Source organism: Antedon bifida, chromosome 3 (genome assembly GCF_963402885.1).
Source record: "Antedon bifida chromosome 3, ecAntBifi1.1, whole genome shotgun sequence".
Classification (NCBI taxonomy): domain Eukaryota; kingdom Metazoa; phylum Echinodermata; class Crinoidea; order Comatulida; family Antedonidae; genus Antedon; species Antedon bifida.
Window position 1 is genome coordinate 15,294,009 of NC_136228.1, and position 18,468 is coordinate 15,312,476.

Sequence of the window (18,468 nt, forward strand, 5' to 3'; positions counted from 1 at the left end):
GTCGATATATAGCAAAAATGCTAGACAAATTTGGAATGACCGATTGTAAACCAAGGTCTACTCCATGTGAACAGAAACTAGAATGTAATAGCCAGGAGGCCATTGACCCTACAAAATTTCGTGAAGTTGTAGGTAGTTTAATTTATGCTATGACATGTACCAGGCCAGATATAGGCTGGATAGTTACAAAGTTGTCACAATATTTGTCAAATCCAAAAATTGAAAACTGGGTGGCAGCTAAACATGTGTTAAGATATCTCAAAGGTACAATTAATCATGAGTTGTGTTACAGTAAGTGCTCTGAAAATTTAAGATTGATGGCTTATAGTGATGCTGATTGGGCATCATCCCCAGAGGACAGACGTAGTACTACTGCCTACTGTTTTAGTTTAAATAATTGTGGTGCACTTATTTCCTGGAAATCAAAGAAGCAAACCACAGTAGCACTGTCATCATGTGAATAAGACGCACCTACAATTTAGAGGTCAAATTTGTGTATCAACTACAATGAATAGTTGTATAAAAAAAAAAACTGTTTTCATAGCATAGCTTGGTTATCAATCTAATCTTTATTCTTGTACAGTAATACAAAAACATTTATTATAATAATAGAAAAAGAAATACTTACATAAAATATTTCTTGCTGTCTTTCCAATACGTGCTGCAAACATATTTAATTTTGATGGTTCATCCTCAAGCTGTAATTCACTTTCCAAGTAAAACACTACGTCCCACATGTTTTGAAAACCAAATCTTCGCAGGCCATAATAAGCAATGACATCTTTTAACTCAGCTGGTCGAACTTCTTTCAGAGCCCTAAACAATCGCTTCCGATAAGAGGATATCTTTACTTCATAAGTACTTTTGACGTTGTTATCTTTCATATACTGCTTTACCAGATCTACAGCAAGCTGCAAACCTGATAATTCGGCAACTTCAAAAAGGATGGTGACGTCATTAGGTTTGATTTCACAGTGGTCATGGAGCACATTGAACAGATCAGTTGCTATGAAATCAGTACGTGTGAGGTCTGCTCTAGGAATAACATCAAATAAGCAACATTTTAGCCAAAGGTATCTTTCGCCATCATAGTATTTTCCAAGATCACATTTGAGGTCGTTGAACTTGGTTTGTAAGTATGACATTTCCCAAGATGTTGGTTTTGTCCGAGAATCTTCAAATGATTCTGTATATAGACAAAATATCAAAGCTAAATAAATAATTACAAAAGTAATAATAGGTAGTAGTAAATTATGTAGAATAAAATACATCTAACAAATTAAATAATCAATCTAATCTTCATTCTTATATCAGTATAGAGTTCAGTAATACAAAAACATATTTTGTAATAATAAAAAATAAAATACTTACATAAAATGTTACTCGAATATTAGAATACAACAAAATTTAACTCTAAATTACGAGGCAATAATGCGAATAATGTGGAATGGTAAAGATGAGAAACTATTTAACAAAAAAATGACATGGCCAGCCTACAGTATATCAATACACTGGTGTCTAACATTAGACCAGTGAAGGTTTTATAGTACAGTATGTCCAAATTAAGATGATTGCAAATTTTGTATTAGATGAAGTTATCTTTGTTGACAAAAATTGAGAATTCATTAGGATGGTGGTGACAACATTAAAGAATAACCAAACCAACTTACTCGTTGAAAAGAAGTGCTTTATATGAGCAGTATCCACAGCCTTCTTTCTTCCACATGGAACACAATCATTTTTCAAACATGTGTCAAGATCAATTAAGTGATGATCATCTGGTTTACAAGCAGTACATAATACACGCAGATTGTAGCCAATTCCCTCGTATATATTAAAAACAGTTTTAAGTAGCATTTTCAAGTAGTTTAGTACCTACAACATGGGAATGACATGTTATTTATAGATTTATATAACATGATAAATTTGTTTAAAATTGGTAATCTCATATTAATTACCTCACTGCAGACACTTTTATCAGCTACGTTGATACGTCGACCAATTTGATTCCAGCGTGATATTTCAAGCTGTTAAGGAAAATATTCACACAGTATCTTATGACAATGCATATAATTAATACAGATGGATAAATACATAACAAATAAACATTGAAATGGATGATAAATATAAAAGAAATTGAACATCTTGTTGCATTAAAGATATATTGTATATAAATACAGTAATTAAAAAATTGTAAATTTTAATATTTCATTATTTAATGTCACATAATAGTTATTCACGTTGACCAAAATTTGGTTTGAAACAATTTTTTTAAACATTTATTTTGTCTTCCAAAAGTTAAAACATTACTTTTGCTTGTTGTTTTTTCACGAAAGTAAACAACTTGATTAAATCTGCAAAATGGGCTATTTAACATCATTAATTTGCCATGTTTTTGAGGGAACAATACATCGTTAAAATAAACAAAATCAGCAGAGAAAGGTTTGTGGTACTATGAAAGAAAAAAGTGCGTAATACATAGACAGAATGCATATATATATACTATATTCAACATTAAATTGGTTTTATGTTTTCTCTTTAAATACAAATTTTTATTAAATCTTAAAAGTAGAATATAATTAATAGAAAAAATAGTAATTAATTTCAAACCTTTAAAGCATATGGTTTTTCTTTTTCATGGTTAATTCTGACAGAACCTAAACTGATAGTGTGACCACTCAATTTAAAGTCACTACGATTCCGGAACACTTCTGAATCATCATTACCCTTTTGTGTCATCAATTCAAGAAATGCAACAACCAATGTGTGGTACACAGCATCAGGAAGAAAGTCCGTCGGGGTCAGATAAATTGATACTGTTTGTGTGTTATCTGCTGTTACTTTCAGAATGTCTTTTTTGTCAACTTTCATTCGACAAGGAACCAAGAATACCCGGTTACCATCTTCAATTCCCTGTTAATATAAGCATCACAATTACACATAAATTGGTACCAGTGATTAGTAAGAGCTTAATCAAAGAAATGAATAAAGTGTATTTGCCAACCTTTCTCTTCTCAAAGAGCAAACGAAAAACTTTCATCAATTCTACAAAGATTTCAAAAAGATCTTCATCTTCATTTCGCCACAAATAACGTAGTAACTTCTCCTCAAGAACTCCTTCATTGCTAAGCTTTTCCCATAGCTTCTGTAATTGCTTCCGATCTTCTGCTTCCTCCTGTGTACAAAAAAAAATCAGATTCTAAATGTAATAGACCTACTGATATACAAATCTAGTTATATATAATATGCATTCACTAACCATTTCAAACATTGGTGTAACTACTGTGATGACTTTTGTCAAAATTTCAATCATCCAGTGAAGATTTGTTATCACAATGTTTCTTAATTTCTCATTAGTGCCGGTGTACATGATAATTCCAGTGTCATTCAGATAATATATGGCAGTGGTGAGTACATCTTGAGGAATTCCACATTGAGTTGCAATCTCAGAAACCTAAAGCAGAATTGACATTTTAATATAATTATTACACTAAATTCATTTGACAAATAAATAACTAAACAGGACAGTACTATTGGAAGGTGCTATACAGACTGATGTTCACGGCTGCATTACTGACTTAATAATTACTATAATTACTGATTAATGTTTGATTACAATTATTCACCTCTGAAGTAAATATTCTGAGTACACACACAACATATTGAATGATAGAATTCTATAACTATACATTAAAAACAAAATTAATTCAAACCCTTACCTCTGTCAAGGTAATGTACAATCTTGTTTTTCCAACTATTTGCAACTTTTCCTGCAAATTAACCCACTTTACAGGAACTTTCTCCACCATTGCTTTCATGTATTTACTAACGTTTTGCTTAAGTTTTTCAATACCTTCATGTGACTTTACAGTGTTATCCACCATGTACATTTCACGATCTACATGGTCAGCATATGGCATTCCTTTCATTGCATCAAACATCTGCATGAACATCTCCTCAGCCTTTAATTAGTAAAATTGTATTCTTATATTTACAATACAAAAAAAAGGTTCTTCTTTTATTTCATGTGATGCTTATCCGTTCTGATGTACCATTCAGAAATAAGCAATGTGCATAAATGTGTAGAGTCAAATGATATTCAAGTTATAAATGTATACTATAGTTATTACCTTCATCTGTTTTTCTAATTTTGTCCCTGACAATTTATCCATATGGGTAGCAACCAAACAGATAGGAGGCGATGCTATACTCTTGCCATCAATGAAAATGGGGTTTCCTGATTTGTGTTTTAACACAGTATGTTCATAAATAGTCCTTATCCAGAACAAATTCATGTCCAAATTAGTCATTCCTAGGGAATCCTAAAATCAAAATGTAATTGTAATTTGAAAATAAACAATTCTCTGTTGATAAATTTTACAAAATAATCTGAAATACTTGGTGAACTTACAATTGCTGAATCTCGTGGATTAGCTAGTTCGTTCAAGTTATCCATCACATTAAACGTAACACAGTATGATACTTTGTTTGTCAGAAAGAGCTGAAAGATATAAATACAATGTAAAGGTTAATAGATAGAATAATAAAATTATTGGAAACCTTACTTTTACAACAGTGGCATTGATAAAGGTGACCCAAACAATAAAATGAAACAAAATAAATACAAAAATGAAATGTTTTAAATTAAATATCACCAGATCCGAATTGTAGCCGTTCAGTGTTCCTATTTTTCATTTATTTCTTTGTTTTTTTAAATTGAAAACTTGTTACTTTTAATGTGAAGTGCATAGAGGCTTTACATATTATGCCCTAAATAAAGTCAACATTTATAATTATAAATAATAAAGAAATATAGGTTTTTCAAATTTTGGCTACCAAAAAAGTTCAGAATGGACTAAAAGTCTTAACTTGAAAGAATGTAAAATTAAGGACACCTAGAACATTATTTAAATTCAATAGTTAGTTACTTTAGTAAATTGTAAAAGGTTAATATTAATTAATACTGTTGGATATAGAAAATAACTAAAATACAAAACTGTGAAAAACTTGCTATGGCACAAACAAAACAGAGAATATACATGTTTCATTTATTGTCAGTATTATGTTATGCCCAACATCTTCTATTTTTATTATGATGGTACAGATACAATTACTTGTATCTAAATCCAGATAAGAAGTAAAAGAATCACATGTTGATTTCACTATCAAGAAAAGACTCGAGGATAATTAAGACAAACATACCCTGTGTGTTATATAGTAGTCTAGTTGACCAGCAAAGTCCCATATACTAGTTATGTCACTCACATCTACCTTTCCTGTTGCCTTTGTAAAATCCTTCCTTGCAATATTCATAACTTTAGCCCATGTTTTATCATTGCCTTTTAAACACAATAAAAAAAACCACTATGGTAATATTGCTTGATATACCTAAATCTGCAGATATAAAAAATAACTAGATTTAATTCGTCACTATGACGAATTATAGGTTATATGCATTGATTTAAATAAAGATAATTGATTGATTTAAGATATATTGATTGATTTTCTCAGAATCTTTAGTTATTTATAATATATGATAGGATCTTGCTAACGCAAATACAATAGCCGGTATCATAATCCGATCAAAGATCCTTCCGCGTATATAATGTCATAACCACATTTGTGTTTTTATCTATAGATTTCATTATAAATCATGTGTATAATCTATACACTAAGAAATACAATTGAACAAACAATACGGATAATAAAAAAAAATCTTATTTCGTTTCGTTTCCCAAGGTGAGACTCGAACTCGGTACCTTGAATGATATAGACACGAGCAAAGACCACCGAGCCATACACAACTGACTAAAAGTTATGGAAAGATTCCTCCGTGTATTTACTATGCAGTAATCACTTTGGTGCAGATAGATTATTACATACCGCAATGAATAATAATGTTTTACTATGATGACATCTTTAAAAATTTTTAAAAATGATGCACTGTCAAACTATATACTTTTAACTTTAATATATGAACTTCTTAAGGAAGAAAGTTAATGTTAAGTTTGTTATTTCGGCCTAAGAAAATGTTATAATTTGTTTGATTGTCAAAATTAATTTTTTAAAATTTAATATGCCATTAATGATGACTTAATCAACGTTTGTTCTCTTAATTTCATAATAAATCATACATATGATACATACACTTCAAGAAAATGAAATAAAAAATAGGTGTTCCCGAGCATTTTAACGATATATAATAATTTTAAAATTTAGCATATTTTCACCATTTTGTTAACTTACACGTGCGTAGCCGGTCACTTTTGACGTGCTCGTATAACGCTGTTTCGCGTTGAAAAGTGAATAAAATATGATGATATTATTAAAGAAAGGTTATACAACAGTAATCGGACAAAAACAGTGCGCATTAACGTTTGACGCGCAGTGCGCGTGCAAAGATCTACGCACTCATGGCAATTTTTTAAACGCTTAAAATTGCCTGAAACGTACTTTAATTTCATCGAAAATAAATTCTGACAATTTTGAACATTTTAAGTGCGCGTACGCATGCGTTATATGCGCTACGCACGTAATTGTATTGCCATATGATGAAATATGACCTAAAATTTATGAGTACCAAATTTTGTTTAAAAGTGATTCATGCTTGTGAAGATATGATTACAAACGTGATTTCGTTAAATCGTGCGTAGACCGCGTAATGTTTGATTGCGCACCGTGAAAACATAACCACATCGATTCCTGGCCATAAGGAATATACTCTGAAAAATTGACTTAGCTAGATGAAACTGATATCAAGATAATTCACAGACAAAATAGTGCTAAGGAAAGAATAAATAAATAAATAAATAAAGATCCTTACAGAATCAAGAGGTTATATGCATATTATGCATATAACCTAATAACATTTTAATGTTTTAGTATGTGCCTACCTTCATCTAATTTCTTTTCTAACGCATGTGCACGAATTTGCTTGGATAGTTCAGCACCTTTACAAAGAAAGAAAGAAAAATGAATGTATTATTTATAGATCAACAATATTAAGTGATAAGTGTGATATTTATTATTAAGAATAATAATAAACTTTTACAAAGCACTATTTACTGATGTCTCACAGCGCTAAAAGACCAACTAGAATTATTAAAAAAGGTGAGATTTTAGAAGTGACTTGAATTGCTTACACTGACGGTTAAGTGGAAGCTGGTTCCAAACTAGTGGCTCAAAATACCCTTAAGGTGTGTTTTTTCAAGAGGGTTTGATTTCTTTGCTAGATGTGCAAAGAATTACGATAGTCCAGTCGTGGCAAGACAAGACAACGTACAGCATTTTCACTAGTGGGTATATCACAATATACTCAATATACCTACGAATTTGGTATAAACGTTGAAGGTATTGAAAATAAGAGGTTAATGTTTAGTAAACCCAATTATGACTATAATTGTGTTATGAAATCATATTTAAAGGAAGACATAAACTTGTTATTTTAAGGTTCAGGGCCTAACTAGCAGATTTATGTGTATAGTCTACAGTACATATTTTTAACTACAGTACTTAATAGAATTGTCCAAAATGTCATTAAACTGCTGTTATACAATGTACAGTAAGATTAATAATGGAACTTAAAAAATAGGTTTAAATTTATAGCAACATTTTGAATGTAAAATGTTTACTTTATCAAATGATTAATGTGTTATATACAGAAGTTAATCAATATTTTCCAATAGCATTTCTTTGACTCTTACCATCTACATCTTTCACCCTTTTCCATTTGCTCTTATTAGTTGCCTGAATCACTGTAGTTGTAACGATACCATCAGTAGATGGTTCTCTGGAATTGAATCTATTATAACAATGTATTAGTAAAGTTGAACAATATTTATAAGTTGTATTATAGTTAATATATAAGTTTGACAATAATTATAAAAAGCAAAATCTCAAGATTGAAACTCCATATATTTATACATCTTTGATTACAAAAATTAAATTTTAAAAATCTGAAATCAAAATTAACCTAATATTTTTGTTATATTTCAGTGTCTAATATATAAAGTAGCATAGTCTGAGATGATTGGTCATCACAAGATAGACTGGTAGTATGTGAACTAAGCCAAACTAGGCTTTAGTTTACAATAGGACAAAGCAAGTAAACAATAGCCAAAGTTTGGGGATTGGTATAAACACATGTTTTTTGGGGTTTTTTTAGTTTAAAAAAACTTTAGAGTTACTACATATACACATATCAATTTTACTTGTTACCTTTCTCCAAGCATAGCCTTTACACAACTAGTCTTGCCTGCACCTTCTTTTCCAAGGAACATACACCTTGAATTTACAACTGCAATGTCACCATTTTCTAGCTCATATTTATATATCTTAATTGCATCCTTACCTCTGGCATATATTTCGGCAGGAACTAACAATTCTAATATATAAAATTATAAAGTAGAAATAAATATAATTCTTTCATAATAGTTCTTTTCCCCTAAGGGTCATGTCAAGTCAGTGTTGCCAATTCTAAGACAGTGGCTGTGTGTGAACAAGTACATCAGGGTAACCCCTACTTATCCTTATAGGTGTACTAGGTTCTTCAAAGTGCACACAAGCATTTGTGTACACTGAAATTACGGTTAATAGTCCATATCCGAGAAGACTCGTTCTACCAGACCCATGGAGCCAGTGAATCTTGAACCTTTGTTGATATTATGACTGGATTACGGTTCCATTGTCTTAACTTAATCACTCCCATTTTAGAACAAAGTTAAAAACTAGCTGACCTTTAGTTTATTAATTAAAACTTTACTAGAAAACTTCACTTACTGTCAAAGAACTTTAAAATCTTGTTTTTTTCTTGGTAAACCATCTGCGTGTTATTTTCTAAAACATTCACAGGTGTATTCCCCTCCTATAAAATACATACATTTACATATACAGTATTATAACACACCTGACTAGTGTATCTGATTTGATTGGTTATTAAATTACACATCATGTGTGCCATTAGATTGTTCTACTAAAAAGAAAACAGATATAAAATGGTCATAAGTAATGATACTGTAGTAGCTAGATTAACTTTTGTATGCACTTTGATGTCCAGAGAATTTGACTTCAGAAATTGGCTTAGGGTGGTCAAAAAATCATTTTTTGCTTGGTATACACATTTTGAAAATGTGTTGAATGGTCAAACGGTCAAGGTGAAAGGCTATATGAACAAACGCACATATGTTTCATCAGTATATAGAATGTTAGCCTGTGTTATAGAGTGTAACAAGATAAATGTAATAATAATAATAATCAATCTAGAGATTTCCTCATCTATAATTGACAAGTCTAAATCTATTTTTGACAAGTTGAAATTCACAATGGCACTCAAATCAGGGTACCCAGGGGCAGATCCCAAAACAGGAGGATCAAAGATTACTTTTGGCTGGGGGCCAGGGATTTGGCTTTTTGAGCAATTTAGTTTGTTTTAAATGGTTTAAGTACATAACTATAGTATAGTCAATTTCCAATATACATCCTGGAAAGGACTCATAATCATGAAGTTTATAAATACTGATAATAGACATTATGTGAAATTGGTTTTCTGTAAAAAATAACAGCAAAAATAACAGCTAAATAATGTAGTAAAAAATCCTTTTTGTCATATTGATAAACAAATAGAATGGTTTACTGCAGAGAATGGTTGCCTACTACACTAGCAAATCCCTGTAGATTACCTTATTTTGCCATGTTGCTAGAGATGTGTCATGCTGTACAAGACAAGTCACTATATCTAAGGTAGGATTTACTGTATTTAGATATTCATGTAATGGAGTGTTCCCATCCTGGAAAGGAATAAAAATAATAAAGTTTATAAATACTGACAACAGACATTATGTGAAATTGGTTTTCTGTCAATATAAATAGCAGCAAAAATTACAGCTAAATAATATAGTAAAACATTTTTAATTTCAATGAAAAGAATTTATTTTTGTTAATATTATGAAAATATATATATATATATATATCACTTGCACTGATGAAGGGCTAGTGTTGCCCGAAAGCTCTGCTAACTTTTCTGGCTGTTTACTTTATCGTTTTGATTTAGCTTTTCGCTTTTTTTTTTTGTATCTCCATTGAGATCCAGCCACTGATACCCACAGCATTGTCATTTTTTTCAGTAATTTGCCTTTGGATTTATATATATATATATATATATATATATATATTTTTAATACCTCATTGACAGATTTCACAAGATCTGGCTGCGTTCTACAAATGTGTGTAATTGTTTGAAAATCATTCCTATGCAAAGCTTCTTCTAATTTGTTCCTGTTTAAATGATAAAAGATTATAATGAACTGTTACATTATTTTATGAAAATGACGATTGATGGAAATAATATTATCATTATATTTGATGAAAATGGGCCCTTTAATTGTAATATTTATGATGTCGTAATCTTTTAAGAACATTTGAAAAGTAATTTTTCTCAAAATAATATCTTAAAGTGTTTTCTTTTTCATTTAAACTATAAATTAATTGAAGGTTAATCTTTTTGATTTGAAATAATAAAATTAAAAAGAACCTACCTTTCCATTTTCAATACAATGTCTTCATTTAACAATTATTAATGCTGATAGCTTCTAGTATAAAAGTAAGCCTACACATTCTCTTCTGAAAATATAAAAGGTAAACATTTAATATTTCCTGGTAAACTATCTGTATCTCTATAAATTCTTATTGAAGTTATAAATATACCATAATATAGATGTTTCTGATGCTGGCTGTTTTACTTTGTTGTTTTGATTTAGCTTTTGCTTATTATATTTGTACATTGACAGACAGCCACTGATACTCACAACAATGTCATTTTGCAGTAACTGGCCTTTTGATAATAATATAGATGTTAAAATATTAGTTTAAAGATTGTCCCCCAAAAACATGAAAAATGAAGATTAATTAAATCAGACTTTGAATAGATGGTTATTTTGTAGTTTTAATAAAGTTAATCACTTCTTTAGAAAAAAAAACGAAAAAAAAAATGTTTTCACTTAGAAAAAAGAGAAAATAAATGGTTAAATTCAACCAAAAGAACCATTGGCTGGCAGGCAGCCAAATTGACTATTTTTTTGCTTTAAATTACTATTTTTTCAGGTAACAAAAATTGTTCAATCAAATTTTTGGTGAAAGTGGATAACTATTATGGGACATTAAAATGGCATATTCAACAACAAAAATGTTAACAAAATTATTTTTATATGGGTGATAATACATCTTTGAAGCTATCAAATTGTCTATACTATCTTGTCTGATTTTAAATGTTTATATCTCCAACTCTGTAGCCTGAGGTTATTAACTGCATATGTCTGGTGTTGTTAGACAAACCACAGCTTTGTCTACACTATCAAACTAGTTTGACAAAAAAATGGTTATGTTCCCAAATAGGGTAGTCCATGTATGGTGGTGTAGACAGATCTTTACAAATAATTTTCAGAAAATAAAAGAAACTAGGGCAAATCATTTTGAATTCCTAATATGTGTGTTGTATTCAAAACAATGCAATGCAAAAAATACCAATTATTTGTGTCACTGTAACTGTATGGTACAAAGACAATAACCGATAATAATAAATTGAGATCCAGCCTCTGATACCCACAGCATTGTCATTTTTTCAGTAAATTGCCTTTTGATTTAATAATCATAGATTAAACTATATGTAAACTACAGTATCTTGTTCGATATTTTCAAATTGTCATATTTATAACTCAATGTTCTGAGTTTTTAACTGCATAGACTAGTCAGTTTTTGTGAAACTAACCAAACTTACCAATAAATTTCAGAAAATAAATAAAATACACTAGACCTAGTGCACATCATCTTTAATTCCTATTATATTTGACGGTCATGTTGTATTAACAACAATGCAAAAACATACCACTGTTTGTGTGACAGTAACTGTGTGGTAAATTGATAATAATCAATTGCCTACTGGAAATACAAATACAATTCAGTTTCAGAATGTTGAACATAAAACTGGGAATTGTAACATAAGTTTTTCAGATTCTCTTTAGGTTTTAATCAACAGATTAGGTAGAATATTGTTATCTATAGACATGTATACCCCTATTAATGATATCTTAAGTACTCTTGGATGGAGTAGACTTACAGAAAAATGGAATGAAAATATTCTTATATTGCTATTTAAATGTTTAAAAGAAATAGCTCCAAGATACTTAACAATATTATTTCAATTTACTGTAGATAACCATAACAAATGCACTCGCTCTCAAAGTAATAATGACTTATCTATTCCGTTATGGAATAACTCTCAGGGTAAAAGAACTTTTGTTTATAGATCAACAAAACTATGGAATTCTCTACCAAATAACATAAAATCAGAACTCCATAATATGCCTTTGGCAACTTTTAAATCTTCACTATAGAAAACATATATGTATTAACCTTTTTGTCTCCACAATTGTAAATAGTTTTATATCTCCTTTCTTTCGTTTGATTTTTCTTTTAATTTTAATATTTTATTATTGTTTGTTATAAATGTGTTTACTGAACCACTTTGGAAATCAGTACATTTGTATTGAAAGTGTATTTCAGTTTAAAGAAAGAACAAATAAAATAAATAAATACTGACAAGCTATTCCATTCCAGCAGAAACATTTTATATTTCAGCATCACTGTATGTGTTTCATACTTATGTCAGGTAAAAAACATAATCCCATCCCATCAGACAGAAACCTTTGCATTAAATGCTACGTTACTGCATCAAGATGACCTGTATGCTAGCATTACAGCATATCAAACTTTAGACTTTTAAACTGTTATTTGTTAAACAAATAAAGCCTATTCTGTACATTGTACGATTGTAAAATCTCAGTTTATCACCAACATTGTTTTGTGGATTCATTTTCAAAAATGGCAATGATGACTTTTCTTTAATTAATACTTTAAAAATGGCTGCCATTCAGTTCAGATGCTATATATACACCTAAAAAATATCTTATGTTTCTGTATGACAAAGTCTATTGAGAGTGATGTAAGGATGTAAAGGATAAAAGGGAATGTTTAGTAAAATTATTAAAGCAATAACCAAATAATCAATAGATTTTCTTCCTGTTTTATAAAGCAAAAACTTATCAGTTATTTGGTCAACAATTGTGTTCAAATGTTACAATGTTGGATGGTCTTCAAGCTGAACTGGAAACTGAGGAAATTCGGATTAGGCCCTCCACGGACCCACGGCAGCCAGCAGTGCAGGGCCTACCAGACCAGCACACCAAGAGACGATCCCCCACTCTTTTCAAATAGTGTACCAAGTTCTTTACCCTTGGCTTTTCATGCCATTTGAAGAGCGAGGAAATGAGAGTAAAGCATCTTGCCTACTGTAAGGAAGCAATTAGTATGGTACAGATAAGCTAAGATAAGCGAACCCATGCCTATCACATGCTAGTCCGATATTATCATTACACCATCACTATCTGGAATATACAGCACCCGCCGCTATTTCTAGACGGTCTGCCATCAAGAACACAACCGGGCCCAACTTGTTGCTTAACTTCGGTGATCTGACGCAGAGTCGGTGTTTCAACGCAGTATGGCTGTATATATTCTCTCTACAACATAAACTAGAAAGCCACTCCAAGAGTGCATACCTCCGCCTACTGTAAAATTCTCCTACATAAGATTTCTCCGGGAAAATATATATATATATATATATATTTGTGTGTGTCTTTGTGATTTAGGCTAATTTCACTACAAGCATGTGTATGCAAGTTTGGTGTAATGGTTATGTAACAAGCCTTTCAATTAACAATAGCTTCAGTTGACTAACAATAGAACAGCAACGCGAAAATCAAACGAGTGAATTTGAAAAGAAATAGGTTTTTTAAACTACTCGCATCAAAAAAGGTGCACATTAAATCAAATTATATTTTAAAATTATAAATCACCAATTATAACTCTTGCCTCTTGTACAAAAATGAAGTATTTTGGACAAGTACTTCTCAAGAAAATGCAATTTCAGTTTACTTGTTACTTTAAGACTGCTCGCCGGCTTTTGAAAAATTCTGTCCTATCTTTTAACACTAGCAGGTCTGAAAAGTATACTAAAAAGTGGTCCAGAATTGGGACCATGGTCCCAAAATTTAATGGAATGGTCCATTTTGGTAAAGATCTTGTAATTACTTTTTGAGTAATCCTGCTAACAATCAAACAGACAAACAAACAGACAGACAAACAAACACACGCGATCGGTTACATATACCTCCTTGGCGGAGGTAAATAAGGTTGATCACAAATAGCTTGATATCACGAGGAACATCATTGCACAATGCATTGTGGTAACTTAAGGAATAATATTTCTCCTAATATTGCAGCAAACTTTGGTTTATATTGAACTTGTCAAACAGTCTGACAATCATAACTTTTTTTTTCTCAAAACCTTTAACAAAAAAATGTATTTACATTAAAACTATAAAAATATCATCCAATCATCAAAAGGGAGATTGTGGGACTGTACTTTTTAGACTCTTAGTTCAAAGTACAGAACTTTAGAATTTCTAACTCATAATTCTGTTTAAATTAATTATTAATTTAAATTAAAATGTTCTAAAAAATGAACAATACACAAGATGAAATATTAATATTATATACAGTGTATTCAATAAAGTTTGAGTCAACTTATAAGGACTGTGTTATGAAATATACACAAGATGAAATATTAACATCATATACAGTGTATTCAATAAAGTTTGAATCAACTTATGAGGACTGTGTTATGAAATATTAATATCATATACAGTGTATTCAATAAAGTTTGAGTCAACTTATAAGGACTGTGTTATGAAATATACACAAGATGAAATATTAATATCATATACAGTGTATTCAATAAAGTTTGAGTCAACTTATGAGGACTGTGTTATGAAATATACACAAGATGAAATATTAATATCATATACAGTGTATTCAATAAAGTTTGAGTCAACTTATGAGGACTGTGTTATGAAATATTAATATCATATACAGTGTATTCAATAAAGTTTGAGTCAACTTATAAGGACTGTGTTATGAAATATACACAAGATGAAATATTAATATCATATACAGTGTATTCAATAAAGTTTGAGTCAACTTATGGTGACTGTGTTATGAAATATTAATATCATATACAGTGTATTCAATAAAGTTTGAGTCAACTTATAAGGACTGTGTTATGAAATATTAATATCATATACAGTGTATTCAATAAAGTTTGAGTCAACTTATAAGGACTGTGTTATGAAATATACACAAGATGAAATATTAATATCATATACAGTGTATTCAATAAAGTTTGAGTCAACTTATGAGGACTGTGTTATGAAATATACACAAGATGAAATATTAATATCATATACAGTGTATTCAATAAAGTTTGAGTCAACTTATAAGGACTGTGTTATGAAATATACACAAGATGAAATATTAATATCATATACAGTGTATTCAATAAAGTTTGAGTCAACTTATAAGGACTGTGTTATGAAATATACACAAGATGAAATATTAATATCATATACAGTGTATTCAATAAAGTTTGAGTCAACTTATAAGGACTGTGTTATGAAATATACACAAGATGAAATATTAATATCATATACAGTGTATTCAATAAAGTTTGAGTCAACTTATGAGGACTGTGTTATGAAATATACACAAGATGAAATATTAATATCATATACAGGGTATTCAATAAAGTTTGAATCAACTTATGAGGACTGTGTTGAAATATACACAAGATGAAATATTAAAATCATATACAGTATATTCAATAAACTTATGGGGATATGAAATACACAAGATGGCTACTGTAGATTATGGTTCCACTGTCTCAAGGCCAATTTACACAGACGAGCGGTAATGGTAAGCGTTAAAAGATTACGGTTCCACTGTCTCAAGGCCAATTTACACAGACGAGCGGTAATGGTAAGCATTAAAAGCGGAAAACGAAAAAATAGAATTTTTGTTTTTTCTTATGACCATTTTACTGTACAAACAATGCGGAGCGGAAAATCCACCCAGGATAGAAACAAATTTGCTTTCGTAAAAATACCGCCCGGTAATTGTGGATTCTGGCCAATAAAACGAAATGTTTGATGTGACGTCTAGCCTAGTTTTGGAACTTTTTTGTAAGGATTCAAGCCACTCTTCAGTTAAATTAAGGAGAGCAAATGTGGTTGAGTTCCTGGTCTAAAATCTGAGACTGACTGATGTTCATATATTATAAGAATGTAGATAGGAATAAATTTAGTCAAAGACTACTAAATATACATTTAGGATGTTATTAGGCAACAAGTCTCTCTAAAACCTAGGCCTGGATGTGGTAGGCTATTGCTCTAGGCCTACCCTACTGACAGTCATATTAGTGTTAGTTTTGTTCAATAAGTACTTAGTACTACAAGATATTCAGCAGCCTAACTTCTGTGACCTTTGTACTCTCCAACAACAGACATTAGTAGGTTTGATATTAACATTTTAACACAAGTTTATTGAACAATTCATATGCTATTAAACGAAAGGCCTGAAAGGTAAGTGATAACATAGGCAGAATTTGAGCAAAAGATAGTGATCACCCTAGTAGTGTTCACCAAGATTAGCTTTTAAGCCTCTGAATTTCGAATCAAAATCTGTAATTTAATTGTATTGCAATTTTTGCTGTAAAAATAAAATAGTTGAGAAACACTTCAATGGATGCCATAAACCAACATTTCCAAACAAAGTATTGCTATTCGTGTAATTGTCATAAAACAACGCACAATTCTGTAAGTCAAATGAAATGTTAAATAAATAATATAAAAACTCACACTACAACTGAACTGAACAACAGAATTGTTGGTACCCTACCCTGGAAACAATCTTCCATCCACTGGTAAATCAGTCCGACTGAACAGCTCTATATCAACAGACGCTACTTGACTATAGGGTGTTTATAATTGTCACTGCTTCTGTGAGTCACATGACTTCCCAATCAGTATTGCATGCTAGCCTATTTAATAGAAAATATAAGTCTTGTTTACCTACAGTATCTATCGTTTAAACTTTATATAAACAAAGATAGTGTTAGGAAGATATCATAATTCCTATTCGACCAATGTAAACGAACGAATTATGGGCGGAGCCAGAGCCATATATATAAAGAGTTACGGCATTGGGTTAAATTTAAAAGTCATGTGATATACAGATCAAATTGTGTCAAAATTATCTCCATTAACCCATGTAAAGTATAGATTAGGAGCAACAAAATACTTTAAATGTTTTCATATATTTTTAAAAATGTAATTGCATATTTGACGGTGAATTATTGATGTGCAAAGTGTACAGAAGTACTTGCGGCAAAGAATAATTGCATGTGCGCTTGTGCTAGTAGTACATTATAAGATTTATTGATTTTTAATTATTCGCGGTACTAGACGTACCATTTATTTTGTATCAACAGAATATATATACAGTATAACTATGTAATATTTTTAAATTCATAATGCATGCTTTGCTGACTAAATAAAATAAGTGTTGTGGATATATTTGTTAATATACTGAAAAGGGTATGAACAATATTAAAATAATAAAGGCAAATTATTACAAATGAAATGATAAATGAGTCTCTAAAATTTAATGAAGTTGTCGGCGCAGCTTGTGTCAAAAACGCAGAGCCATATATAAAGAGAGGTGAATTGTGTGTTATATGACATGTTGTATTGGCTTATGCTTTGATTTATCCCAACTTGCATGTAGCGTTTATTTTTTTATTATAAAAAAAATATATATAGGCTACCGAATCAAGACCATTAATAAAATAAATTACTAAAATAAATTAGTAAAATACGGCATCTAAGCATTATTTCATAGATCTAAAAATAATGGATGAACTACAGGAAAACGCTGTACAAAATAAACGAGCATGCACGCAGCGTGCAAGTTCTTAGACACAAAAATGGCTTCTAATCATTCAATGTTGTAACTCTTTATATATCTCTGGGTGGAGCCATTTACTCAATTTAAAGGACGCCTTGCACATTGAGTAGGTAAATGTAATCATTCAATGTTGTAACTCTTTATATTTAAAGGACACCTTGCACGTTGAGTAGGTAAATGTAATCATTCAATGTTGTAACTCTTTATATTTAAAGGACACCTTGCACGTTGAGTAGGTAAATGTAATCATTCAATGTTGTAACTCTTTATATTTAAAGGACGCCTTGCACGTTGAGTAGGTAAATGTAAAGTAATTCTATAAGAAATAGGATAAAATGTAGAATTGCAACTGTAAAATAAAGATTCACAAATTATCAATAATAATATGTTAGCTTTATAAAAAAAAGGTGCAAATTAATAACATTTTGGGCTTTAGGATAATAATGTGTATTTTGAAGGAATTGTTTAGGTATAAAAAACAATTTTCACTAAAGGCTAATTAGGGGACTCTGTTTGGTTAGTAGAGGTCTACTATGCCATTTTATGTTGTAATAATAT

General features: G+C 30.4%; 1 protein-coding gene across 1 annotated transcript; it reads right to left on the reverse strand.

Annotated features, from left to right (window-relative positions):
* Positions 1-568: 568 nt before the first annotated feature.
* Positions 569-9,833, reverse strand: LOC144838172 (uncharacterized). Its single transcript, XM_078693532.1, has 15 exons — positions 9,678-9,833; positions 8,779-8,863; positions 8,218-8,383; positions 7,704-7,801; positions 6,894-6,950; positions 5,203-5,339; positions 4,412-4,501; positions 4,131-4,322; positions 3,720-3,962; positions 3,260-3,454; positions 3,005-3,175; positions 2,611-2,913; positions 1,959-2,027; positions 1,671-1,875; positions 569-1,186 (listed from the first exon to the last, which is right to left on the reverse strand). Exons 2-15 carry the CDS (start codon positions 8,819-8,821, stop codon positions 570-572), a joined length of 2,586 nt encoding a protein of 861 aa, XP_078549658.1. The 5' UTR covers positions 8,822-8,863; positions 9,678-9,833; the 3' UTR covers position 569.
* Positions 9,834-18,468: the final 8,635 nt, after the last annotated feature.